Raw genomic sequence first — 13665 nt, 5'->3', positions numbered from 1 at the left:
CTTTACATTCTGTTCAGTTGGTCTGTGTGTCTGTTCATGTATCAATACTATATTTTTAAAAGAGGCTTATAGTTTTTCTTAACCACAAAAACATAGAAAATTATGTCAGTAACTGTTTTTTTTCAATTCTAAAACATCTACTTAGTAATACTATCCTATATGTAACATTCCATTTAAAGGAATGGATATTAGAGAGAGATGGAAGTAAAAGGAGTCTGCTAACAAATTCTGGGCCAATGGTCATTTCTTCATCTCCCCTATAGAAAGATAAGCTTGATGTCAGTAATAATAAGTAGACAGAGTGAGCAGAAAGAAAATCAGCAAACTAAACCTTTATAATATCAATAATAAATTAGAAATCTTCTTAATAGCCTAATCAATACATTTTCTTTCAATCCTCCTAACATTTGCATAGCGCATTAAAGAATATAAAATAATATCGTATCTACCCATCTTATTCTTCACAACAAAATAAATAATTTTATTCTCATTTTACAACAGAGGCTTGCAGATATCACTTTTCTAAAGTCACACAGATGTGACTGAGTCAGAACTAAGACCCAGATCTCCTGATGGCCAATATAAGATGCGTGAATTTCACATTACATAAAGGTATCAATTATACACAGAAAATCACATTATGTTCAAATATTTGGATGTTAAAATAATGAAGTTTTTTCTAGTTTCAAATATATAAATACAGCCATTGAAAAACTCCTATGAGATGGCACTGGCCTACATTGTTTAATCTCATTTTTAAAATCTAGTATTTTTAAGTAATTTTCCATTATTTTAGAAAACATATTACTAATTTAGGTCCAGAGAATAAAATTGTACTCTTAGTTGTTTTTATAAGTGTGATCCTATCCATCAATAAGAAAACAAGCTTATAAGATTACCTAATTGCCCTGAATTCTTTCTTGTGCAAGATACAAAAACCCTCTCCTGGGGTCTGATCAGGACATCTTTCCTGTAACATCTTTCTGGCAACTGTAGAAGGTACTATAGTGTGGAAACCCCCAAACCAAAAGCTAACTTTGGGTAAGTGGTGGGGTCTGGTAACATCTTTCTGGCAAACTGTGAAGAGATGATAGTGAAGAACCCCCCTGCCAATCCCCACCCCTGATCAAAAGGAAAAAGACTGCAGCACTTTGGGTAAGTGGTGGGGTACCAGGCTAAACGATGGGATTGGGTTAGAGGCCCAACTTAGGGGAGTTAGAGTGTCTCCTAAGATAGAGAGGGTTGGAGGTACCTCTTAATAAAACCTCTTTTCAAAACACATTGACAGGCCGGGCGCGGTGGCTCAAGCCTGTAATCCCAGCACTTTGGGAGGCCGAGACGGGAGGATCACGAGGTCAGGAGATCAAGACCATCCTGGCTAACATGGTGAAACCCGGTCTCTACTAAAAAAATACAAAAAAAACTAGCCGGGCGAGATGGCGGGCGCCTATAGTCCCAGCTACTTGGGAGGCTGAGGCAGGAGAATGGCGTAAACCCGGGAGGTGGAGCTTGCAGTGAGCTGAGATCCGGCCACTGCACTCCAGCCTGGGCGACAGAGCGAGACTCCGTCTCAAAAAAAAAAAAAAAAACACATTGACAATTTATTAATTCTTAAAGAGGTTTTCAAGATATATATCAAAGAAAACACAAAGACCAAAATTAGGCAAGAAAACAGAATCTTTCATTATAATATCTGCCGAATTATAAGTTCTCCATTTAACATTATAATAATTCAGTACTGACATGAAAGAGAAAACTGATAAAATTTCACAAGTTACATGCCGTTTCTACCATCCTATTTACTACTTAATATGGTAGCCTTTCCAGTCTTTCTCTGAGTTTAACAGAAACATTATTTCTTGGCATTCAACTCCAATATACATTATATATACACTAAAGTACTAAAATGGTACTCTGAGAGTTACCATTTCACACCACTCTCCCACCTCCTTAAGCTGATAGTATTTTTCTAAATTTGGAGAAATTATCCAAACTTATTAAGGGCTGTGTATTGTTTTCAAGCTCTATGTGGATAGTATAAAAATATACACATATTAGCAAAAGCATTTGTTTGACTATAAAAACATAACTGTGTGAATGTAAAGAATATTGTTTTGTGTTTTATGGCACTGCATTCTAAAAACAAACTGAAATCTCAGTTTATTTTACTTACACAATAAGTTTAATTTACATATAAATGATAGTGCATTTCAGGAGCAAGACTTAAAAACAATTCCTACTGAATGACTGCTATAATAATCTCCTTACGAAAGAAATAAATGTAAACTAAAACAACAGTTGTGAAACATATATAGTAGCGCTCAGCTGAAGACAAAACTCGATATTCAGTAGGAAAATGCTAAAAAAAAAAAAACAAAAAAAAAATACCAGAAGGGGTTTCTGTTTAGATTTCTAGTTGAAATCAAAATCTGTTTCCTTAAGTCTTCAACCTTTAGTATATCAAAAGCTATTTATTAAGGCAGGCTTTCAGGCAGTAAATTCAAATTTCCACTATCCTCTGTATACTCCCCTATGATGATCAATCAGAAGAGAAGATGGTTTTTAGTGCTTCTGCGTCCAGGACTTGATGAAATCCTTTCGACAGGTTCTCAGTTAATGAAACTAACAAAGTACTAAATTATTTCCAGAATTTAAATACAAAGGTTCGTCTGTTTTCTAGGAACTGTGGAAAGTTACATAAGAACTTACGTTTTCTAAATTATAATGATAAACATTCGAAGTTTGAATACAAGTGTCAGAGGTGTTTGAACCAAAACAACTTCATCTGGAATAGGAGCTGGGTAAAATGAGGCTGAGACCTACTGGGCTGCATTCCTAGACCATTAAGACATTCTAAGTCACAGGATGAGATAGGAATTCGGCACAAGACGCAGGTCATAAAGACCTTGCTGATAAAACAGGCTGAAGTAAAGAAGCCAGCCAAAACCCACTAAAACCAAGATGCCCATGAGAGTAACCTCTGGTCCTCACTGCTACACTCCCACCAGCACCCTGACAGTTTACCAAATGCCACGGTAACGTCAGGAAGTTAACTTACGTGGTCTAAAAAGGGGAAGCAGGAATGATGTATCCTTTGTTTAGCATTAAGAAATAACCATAAAAATGGGCAACCAGCAGCCCTCAGGGCTGTTCTGTCTATGGAGTAACCATTCTTTTATTCCTCTACTTTCTTAATAAACTTATTTTCACTCTATGGACCCGCCCTGAATTCTTCCTTGTGCAAGATACAAGAACCCTCTCCTGGGGTCTGATCAGGACATCTTTCCTGTAACATCTTTCGGCAACTGTAGAAGGGACTATAGTGTGGAAACCCCCAAACCAAAGGCTAACTTTGGGTAAGTGGTGGGATCTGGTAACATCTTTCTGGCAAACTGTGAAGAGATGATACTGAAGAACACCCCCCGCCACCCCCCACTCCTGATCAAAAGGAAAAAGACTGCAGCACTGATCGGCTGACTTTGGGTAAGTGGTGGGGTACCAGGGTAAAGGATGGGATTGGGTTAGAGGCCCAACTTAGGGGAGTTAGCGTCTCTCCTAAGATAGAGAGGGTTGCAGGCACCTCTTAATAAAAGGCAAAGACCGACCTTGGGTTAGAGGCCCAACTGAGGAGGGTTAGAGTCCCTTCTTTAGGGGCTAGAGGCCCCTCTTGGTAAAGTCCCTTTAGACTAAGAATGAGTTTGGCCTCACAGGATGTTAACTGCTTTTCTCTGAATTAATCTGCCTTGTACTCTTTGCTATTGCCTACGGGTGACAGGATTAGGCATGTACAGGATTGTGAGACATGGGGAGCTTTTTCCTCTCTAAAAGGGAAAACTTGAGAGCTAATGGGAGTGCTGGAAAAGATCCCTTCTTGACTGACAAGCGGCTGCCTGAACTTTTGATTCAGTGTGGCTGCAATGGGTGGGTCTTTCTCTGGCCTCCCTGAGCTCTTCACCTTCCTCACTATGCCACAGGCAATCCTTTTATCTCTCTCCATTCCCTTTCTTATCTCTTCTATTACTCAGGGCAACCATCTTGCCCAGAGATCACAAGTTGAAACTCCTGGTCGGAGGTTGGATTAATGATGACAGGGACCAACAGGGGGCAAGTTTGAACCTTGCCAGTTTGATATTGGGGGCTAAGCAGAAGGGCTAACATCTGTGTTTTGTCACATGTATTTTGCTCTGGCCAGAAAAGAAAAAGATAACTTTCCTCTGTGTTGTGACTTGGCCCCCAGGGCTGTGGTGCAGCCAGCCAGGTTACCAGGGCTGCTGAGGAAAAGGCAACCCAGAAGCCTGGCATGTCAGCAAAAGGGTAAGAATTTCTTACTAGTCAGACTTCTGGCCTCTCTGTCTCTCTCGGTCTCTCTCTCTGTGCAAACCGGTTGAATAAATGGTAAAAATCACTATTTATCTCCTGTAAAGTTTTGATTAATGGGAAAAAGGATTTGTGCGGCTAGTGTTAAGCTGCAGTAAATCTAGTGTGCTTCGTGTGTCCTTCTGTATTGTCTGTCACAATGAGGGGCACCTTAGGATAGAACATGAGCTTAGGACACCTGTAAGCCCACTTTTCAAGATGGCCCTGCAAACTGGTCAGTCATGTCCTTGGGAGCTTGACCTTGTAACCACAGGGCTGTGCTTTATCTTTTCACAATGGCGGCCCAGGTTTAGGGTCCAATTCCTGGTTTAGGGAATGGGTCCTTTATCTTCTGTCTCTCTGTGTATTTATATGTGTTGTGTACGTGATGTTTATATATGAAGGAGCTCAAATTAATTGGTTTAATAATAATAAGAGCTTAAATCAAATATATTGTCAGAAAAGTAAAAAGTATAATGCCTTTTATTCATGTGACTTAAGTCATCTTTGGCAAACAAAGACAGTTTTAAAGATTATTGGTAAAATAAAAATATCTTCAAAATGTAAACATTTGGTCTAAATTATGTAGGTCAGATATTAAGTTTCCTAAAGGCTTTGAGATCATAAACTGCTTCTTTGACTATTAAAAACTGCTCAATTTACCTACTTTGGAGCATTAGATCCTAGATAAGGCCTGGGAAATGCGGAGTTACCCACATCCCCTAGCTATGATGGAAAGAGTCAGCCCCTATCTGCACTCTGCCTGGTGTGCCTTAGGCTGGTCTCCACATGTAGTACATAATTAAAATCTTGAACTTACCGAGATTTTTCACGAAAAATGAAAGTTACTAAGAGTTAACAGTGTAACATGTAACTGAGACTACAGAAGAAACAGTTATACATGCAAGGTATGTAAAGAAAGTGAAATGTGTTTTTGATAAAAGATTATAAGAAGGCATGGGAATGTGAATTTCCTGCCTACATTAAAGGTTTAAAGGACTGTTTTAAGTTAGATGAAATAAAGCTGAAGGTTTAAGCAAGTTGTGGAAGGTTTGCAAAAACTTAATCTCGTAAAAAAAAAAAACTCTGTGGGTGAACATATTGGCTAAAGTAAAAGGAGCATTATTCAGTTTTTCTGCAAACTGAACATTGGAATAAAAGTACAACAGGTTTTTCTTAGAGCACTGATCTGCTCTTTAACAAAAGATCTGCTTTTAACAAAAATTTGTAAAGGGTTATAAAAAGTTTATGAGAATCTTACCTTTTGGTCAAGCATTAAAATTGGGTAGATATGTCTATAAGGCTTTCTTAAGAATTGGGTGTAACATTAATAGTTCACTAATTCAAAGGTAAAATTTGGCTTATTTGGTATAAAAGTCATACAGGAAGTATAATCAAATGTGAAATAGTGTTTAACTTTCTTTGGGTTATATTTACATAAACTTGTTATTAGTATGTGTTACAAAATTGTGTAAGATTCCTATAATTCTGATATGCCTCAGTATATGTCATCAGTAATAATAATAATTGTTATATAAAATCACTATATGCCACAGAGGTAACCAAATTTCTTTGTCAATCGTGCTTTTGACTGTGGCTGCCCTAAAATATTTTGTCATACACAGGCAATTGTTGTCTTGTTTTAATCCTCTTTAGGAGGTGGCTTATAATCAACTATAGAACTCTAACAGGTGTTCTTAAATGAAGGTTTCTGATAACTTTGGAAACTGTGACATCAGAATAGAGGAAAAAAACTTTCAGGACTCTCATGGAGACCTGAAGTGTTCCTGAATATCAAGCGGAACTAAGGAGTTAACTAATAGACTGAACCAAAAGAAAACTAAGGTAATCTTTCTAACTGTGCTTGAAACACTGCTGATCTTTTTGTTTTACAGTCAAGAAAACTTTTCTTTTGAGCTATTTACAGCTTTTAGCAATTGAGTATACTCCTGTGAACAAAATTTGGAGGATAGTTGCTTCTCTCTACCTGATTTCTCCAAAATTTGGAAACTAGTTGTGAGTATTCTTAAGTTACAGCAATATAGTTAATTGCATAAGTGCAGTAAGAATCTGTTTTCTCTTGTAACAGGACACAATTGGAAAAACTGGTTATTTTACTAAGTCTTTGAAACAGTATGCTTTCCTTTAAGGAATCAAATTTGACTTGTAGAGCCAATAAAAGCCTCTTGCAGACCTGGCCTCATACCTTGCCTACACAGTCCCTGTACAGGGCTTCTGACCTGTGGCAAATAAAAAATGTCACTTTCTAACAGGTCCAGGAGACCCAAGTTATCTTGGGACCTCAAAAGGAGAAAATTTACCCAACTCATAGGTATTTGAGGGTACAAATCCATGGCTGGGCTCGGCTTTTAAAAAGTCTTATCTGAGATTCCCTATGGAACAGAGTTCCATCAAAGCCAATTTTTAAAGCCTAAGTATAGAATAATTGTTCTTGCTGCACTTTATACAAATAATCAGGCCAAGTATAATAAAGCAAATTGGTCTTACCGTGATTTGTCTTTAGTAAAAATGGAAAACTGGAGAGAGAAATTATGTTTCAAGAACTATGGTATACTTGTTACTAATTTCTAATCTCATCAGTTGTTTTTAGGTTTGCTTCTGCAATTTTGGCTAACCCTGCTTATTCCTGTGAATGAACCAGTGGTCTCTGACTGCTACTCAGAAAAAACAAGAGGGTTGGGTAATATAAAAATCTGGATCAGTAGTCTAATTCTGGGCATGTATTGGAATTGGCTAGCAACCCCATATCAGCTTGATTCCAACAGTTGCCCAGTTCATGGAACACATTCTAATTTAGTTTACTTGGGATAATTTTACTTATTTTGCTTTAGTATTGTGGAATATATTGCTGTTGTACTCTTCGTGTAGGAATGCACAATAAGCTTACTCAATGTTTTCCTAAATTGAACACTTATTAATAGTCCAGATATCACCTCTTGTCAGAACTCAAGAGTCATGAATGACCCATATCAACACTTTCTGACTGAGCTCCTCTCTACCACATATACAGAAAGAGATCCTCAGAGTCAGGCAGGAATATCATCGCCCCTGTTCAGCCTGAAGAAGTTACAGAAGATAGATCTTCATCCCTCTGCAACCCTTAGGATGAAGGGTTCTCCTATAACAGGGAGGGTGGAAATGTCAGAGGCGTTTGAACCAGAGCAACTCCATCTTGAATAGGAGCTGGGTAAAATGAGGCTGAGACCTACTGGGCTGCATTCCTAGACAGTTAAGGCATTCTAAGTCACAGAATGAGACAAGAGATCGGCACAAGATACAGGTCATAAAGACCTTGCCGATAAAACAGGTTTCAGTAAAGGAGTCGGCCAAAACCCACCAAAATCAGATGACCATGAGAGTGACCTCTGGTTGTCTTCACAGATACACTCTCACCAACACCCTGACAGTTTACGAATGCCATGGCAACGTCAGAAAGTTACCCTATATGTGGGAGGCCGAGGCGGGTGGATCACCAGAGGTCACGAGTTGGAGACCAGACTGGCCAACATGGGGAAACCCCATCTCTACTAAAAAATACAAAAATTAGCCAGGCGTGGTGGTGCTTGCCTATAATCCCAGCTACTTTTGAGACTAAGGCAAGAGAATTGCTTGAGCCTGGGAGGCTGGAGTGCAGTGAGCCAAGATCATGCCACTGCACTGGAGCCTGGGCAACAGAGCAAGACTCTATCTCCAAAAAAAAAAAAGAATAAAAAATAAAATAAAATAAAAATAAAAAGGAAGTTACCCTATATGGTTTTAAAAGGAGAGGCATGAATAATCCACCCCTTGTTTAGGATATCATCAAGAAATAACCATAAAAATGGGCAACCAGCTGTGTCTATGGAGTAGCCATTCTTTTCTTCTTTTACTTTCTTAATAAAATTGCTTTTACTTTACTTTATGAACTCACCCTGAATTCTTTCTTATGTGACATCCAAGAACCCTCTCTTGGGGTCTGTCTCAGGACCCCTTTCCTGTAACGTAAGTGTTAAAATCTTCCAATAAATTATGCCATATATATGTCTATTTTTATCAAATACTTTTAAATCACAAAAGCCTTAATAGTATGAAACTTCTAGCTCTTAAATGGAAATTGAAATAATTAAAATTGTTTAGCTTAGAAACAGGAAAATTATCATTTTCCTTTCTTCAATAAGAAAATACACATCTTTAAGTTTAAATTAGGAACATTAAAAAATCTCTAAAATGCACAGGTCCGGAATTTATACTAAACAGTTTATCTATTTGTATCACACTATTTATTATTCAACAAATATTGTGAGGACACAGAAAGTTTCCCCCAAATTACTTAAAAACATACATTTTTTAAAAATGCAATGCAGAGTGATAAGTAGCATAAGAGATATACAGTAAACTCATCCATTTACTAACATTGCTTCCGTTTTTAAACTCTACTTATTTGAGTTTTCCTAAATGGCATTCATCTTTAACATCATCTTAAATCATTTTTCATATAAGATAAAATAGGTAGAAAAACAAAATGGAAAGAAAAGAAATCAGGAGAGATTATAACAGAAGCGATGAGGGAAGGCTTCCTAAAGGAGGAGACATCTGAGCCAAAACAGGAAGACAGATGGAGGTGGGATACAGTGACAAGGGGAGAAGGACATTTCAAAGGGAGAAAACAGTGTAAGATAAAAGTATAAACTGTGAATGAAGAATAGAATAGTAGTTGGTTAAATTTCACTTGAAGGCATGGCTCAGAAATGGAAATTATGGAACATTGTAGCAAAGAATCACCATTTTTCTGAGACAGAGTTTAATTTTTTTTATTATTTTCTCTTATTTTCTCCTTTTCCCCTGTTCCTCAGCTTCCTATTTAGTCCTTTAGAAATGCAAATATAACCCTTTACCTCCTCCTCACCAGACATTCCCTACAGGGTAAGTTTATCTAACTGTGCTCCAAGAGGAATCTCTCCTCAAGAGTTGACAGTAAATTTGCAGACCAAAGTATGCCCCATGGAACTCTCACTCTGGGACAGGGAGGAGGGGGAAGAGGGAGCTGGGGGGACAATCCTGGAACTCATACCCACCAGGAGGGCATGTGGAAAGCATGCCCACTTGGCCACTTTTACAACTTACTTCTACCCAGGAAGGCACCAACTTAACTGCCCAGTAGATAAGGAACCAGCTAGCAAGGGGATTCCCTGCCCTTGCTTGTTCCCTCCTCTAACTTATAAAAGTGTCTGCTTTCTGCTCCAAGAGTAAAGTAGTACATTTAAAGGTAGAATGTTTGTGCCTCTTTCCTCAAGCTAGTTTCAGGATAAATTCACTTTTTTTTTGTACCAGACCTCACTCCTGCTCATGGGATTCTGCACACAGCAAGCAACTAACCTGCTTTTTGGTTACAAAATGAATGAAAAGACAGGCCACAGATGCATTAAGTCCTGCTATCATGAATTCCAAACAACTGATTAACTAGATTGAAAACTGTGTCATTACTGGGATATACCCAGAACTCATACAACTAACTCCTACGATGTAGGAAATAAAATTCAATTAATAATTAACTTCCAATAGTGAAATTATGAATCAAAACAAGTATTCCAAACATGACGTGAGAAGCAAGATGGTATGGTACAAATACTGTAATAACCAGACCTTCACTCTCCAATTCCTAGGTCTTTTTGTGTACTGAGTTTTACGTTAGGAAAATATGTTTACTTTTGATCAATATATTCAGAAGGAAAAAGGTTGGTACTTAAAGCTGAGGAGTCCACTGATCTAAATAGAAACACTGCATTAAAAGTTAAATGCTATGGCCAGGCACAGTGGCTCATGCCTGTAATCCCAGCTCTTTAGGAGGCCAGGGTGGGCAGATCACCTGAGGTCAGGAGTTTGAGACCAGTCTGGTTAACATGGTGAAACCCCATCTCTATTAAAAATACAGAAATTAGCCAGGTGTGGTGGTGCGCACCTGTAATCCCAGCTACTCAGGAGGCTGAGGCAGGAGAATCACTTGAACCCGGGAAGTGGAGGTTGTGGTGAGCCGAGAGTAAGCTAAGGCACCTGGTGCCTGGGTGACAGAGTGAGACTCCATCTCAAAAAAAAAGTTAAATGTTATAATTTTGGGTAATCACTTGGGTCCAAATTGATTGTGAACACAAATGTGATAGCAAGCACAGGAGGCAGTAATGTAGACAATACAGAATATGCTCTCTCTCTGTAAATAACCATCAGAGTAAAAACTCAAATATTTTGATTTCTTGTCAACTAAAGTCCACCAAAAATAAATCTGTGACCCTCCATATATCCAAAGAATTAGGTATAAGATCCTAGACAAAAGGAATCATTTACACATGGAATGACCTAATAAGACACATAGCTGGAGTTTGATATAGATGATGTTGGAGGATACAAGTTGATGGCATAAATGATGCAGATGCCAAAAAGGACAAGGTATATTTGGAGACTAGCCACCTGTCCAAGTGAGCTGGTGGTGTACATGGCTTATGGAAAATAGTAAATAAATAGTCCCATTTAAAAACAAACACAAAAATCACAAGCTCTTTTCTAAGGCCATTATAGTATGGTTATTCTATAATCAAAATACTACCAGTTTGCAACATATAAATCAAGTGGAAATCGGTTTTTTTTTTTTTTTTTTTTTTTGAGACAGAGTCTCACTCTGTCCCCCAGGTTGGAGTGCAGTGGCACGATCTTGGCTCACTGCAACCTCTGCCTCCTGTGTTCAAGTGATTCTCATGCCTCAGCCTCCTGAGGAGCTGGGATTACAGGGGCACACCACCATGCCCGGCTAATTTTTGTAATTTTAGAAGAGATGGGGCTTCACCATGTTGGTCAGGCTGGTCTTGAACTACTGACCTCGTGATCCGCCCTCCTCGGCCTCCCGAAGTGCTGGGATTATAGGTGTGAGCCACCATGCCTGGCTGGATAAGCTTTTTTAAAAGTGCAGCAGAAATTATTCAGGGCATTGAATATATTTAGATTATAAATGCCGTAGAACACTAACAAGAACTGTGAAGATTCTTTAACTGTCAGATTTTACACTCCATAAAAGCTAGCAAGTTCGCCTGCATAGTCATGGATGCTGTCAGATGACATCAGTCTTCTGGATCAGAAACAAAAATTAATCGGGGTACAGCAGGCAGCATGAGCTTCATGTTCTCATGAAGTCCAATCTCTTGCTCCTCAAATCCCAAAGAGGCAGTGTCAACAGGCCCAGGTGGATGCTGAGCATGCAATAGGATTGTATCACAGCTGAGGAACCTCAAACTTAGGAAACCCAATCTTCTAAAGGGGCTCCTAGCAATCCTTTGCCATCAGTGGGGGAGGGAGGAGCATTACCTTTTGATCCTGGATGGCAAACTAATCTGCCTACTGCCTAGGAGGGAGACACAACCTCTGTCTTTGAAGCCTGTTTCCGATACAGTTGTCCTTGGAAAGATGATCCAGAGCAAAAGCTGTCAAAGCCTTTGCTCAGAGACATACAGAAATGCAGGAGATCAAAGAACTGTCTCCCAGGAAAAGATATATTCTTCATGCTATTATACTTATGTTACCAAATATTCTTTATGTCATAATTTAACCAAATAGTTCATTTTTACTACTCTATTTAAAAACAAAAAAGGAATACAGAAATTTCAGCCTTTCCTTAGAAAAGTAAGGTAGCTATCTAGTTATCACACTAAACTTACGTGTCCATATGCATTTTTACTAAAAATAAAGACTTAATATGACACAGAATGAGTAAAGCTTTTCACTTTACCAAACTATTCACCTAAACGGCAAAAGACATTTTCAAAGGTTCCTACAAGCAGTACCATGTGAAGTACGTAATGTTCACAAGGCCTACTCCTTTATCCAGTCAAAGATAAGTAGGTTAAATTCAACTTATTAGTCAAATACCAATATTCTTCACACAAATAAACACCTGAAAGAAAACTTATTCATTCTGGCATAGTAGGGGATTCAACCTCTTAAAAACATTTTTAGGCTCGGCGCAGTGGCTCACGCCTGTAATCCCAGCACTTTGGGAGGCCAAGGCAGGTGGATGACTTGAGGTCAGAAGTTCAAGACCAGCCTGGCCAACATGGTGAAACCCCATCTCTACTAAAAATACAAAAAAAAAAATTAGGTGGGCACGGTGGTGCACACCTGTAGTCCCAGCTACTCAGAGACTGAGGCACGAGAATCGCTTGAACCTGGGAGGCGGAAGTTGCAGCAAGCCAAGATCGTGCCACTGCACTCCAGCCTCAGTGACAGAGTAAGACCATGCCTCAAGAACAAAACAAAACTTAAAAAATCAAATTAGAATTTCGCATAAATTGGTTTTCTTATGTAATGACTCACCACGAAATATTATAGTCATGGGAAGAATAAGTTTGTGTAAGAACAGAAGCTTTTTCTTTTTTTTGAGATAGGGCCTAACTCTGTCAGCAAGGCTGGAGTGCAGTGATGTGATCACAGCTCCTTGCAGCCTTGACTTCCTGGGCTCAAGTGATCCTCCCACCTCAGGCTCCCAAGTAACTAGGACTATAGGCACATACTGCTACTTTTGGCTAATTTTTTATTTTTTGTAGAGACATGGTCTCACTATATTGTCCAGGCTAGTCTCAAACTCCTGGCTTCAAGTGCTTCTTCGGCCTTGACTTCCCAAAGTGTTGGGATTACAGGTGTGAGCCACCACAGCTCGCCTAAAAACAGAAACTTTTTTTTTTGAGACAGAGTCTTGCTCTGTCACCCAGGCTGGAGTGCAATGGCACCATCTCAGCTCACTGCAACCTCCACCTCCCGGGTTCAAGCAATTCTCCTGCCTCAGCCTCCTGAGTAACTAGGACTACAGGCACGCGCAACCACGCCCAGCTAATTTTTGTATTTTTAGTGGAGATGGGGTTTCACCATGTTGGCCAGGCTGGTCTCTATCTCTTGACCTCGTGATCCACCCGCCTCAGCCTCCCAAAGTGCTGTCATTACAGGCGTGAGCCACCGAACAGAAACTTTTAAACTGAGAATACGCTTCTAACATAACCACTAAAAATAAACAAAAAAAACCCCAAAACATTTTTTGAATCACATTTTGTAAAAAGAGTACATAAACTGCTGCATCTTTAAAACTTTTATTCTGAATATTTAAAATTGGGAAAAACAAAGTTAAAGTAGTATATGTGACATACCTCTCCTAGAGCCTCGTATCTTTTCTGGTTCCATCTGTGCAAATCTTCCCGGTAGTTAAAAACAAATGGTTCCCCAGTTTTTATGTGTCTTAACTGTCCCTCTAAGAAGATAAACAAACAATATTGCTAT

General features: G+C 38.9%; 1 protein-coding gene across 21 annotated transcripts in view; it reads right to left on the bottom strand.

Moving 5' to 3' along the window:
* The window catches only part of ARB2A (ARB2 cotranscriptional regulator A), a 481957-nt gene that overhangs the window by 414971 nt on the left and 53321 nt on the right, over positions 1–13665 (bottom strand). For 20 of the 21 annotated variants that reach the window (XM_071097861.1, XM_071097857.1, XM_011758778.2 and 17 more), the window contains one exon: positions 13536–13636. The exons of the other annotated variant lie outside the window; for it this stretch is intronic. In XM_071097861.1, coding sequence (XP_070953962.1) covers positions 13536–13636 — 101 coding nt within the window. The remainder of the gene's footprint in view (positions 1–13535; positions 13637–13665) is intronic. 21 annotated transcript variants of the gene reach the window in all.

The sequence above is a fragment of the Macaca nemestrina genome, chromosome 6 (assembly GCF_043159975.1).
Source record: "Macaca nemestrina isolate mMacNem1 chromosome 6, mMacNem.hap1, whole genome shotgun sequence".
Classification (NCBI taxonomy): Eukaryota; Metazoa; Chordata; class Mammalia; order Primates; family Cercopithecidae; genus Macaca; species Macaca nemestrina.
Note: the sequence above shows the minus strand (reverse complement) of the source record. Positions and strands in the feature narration are given on the sequence as shown.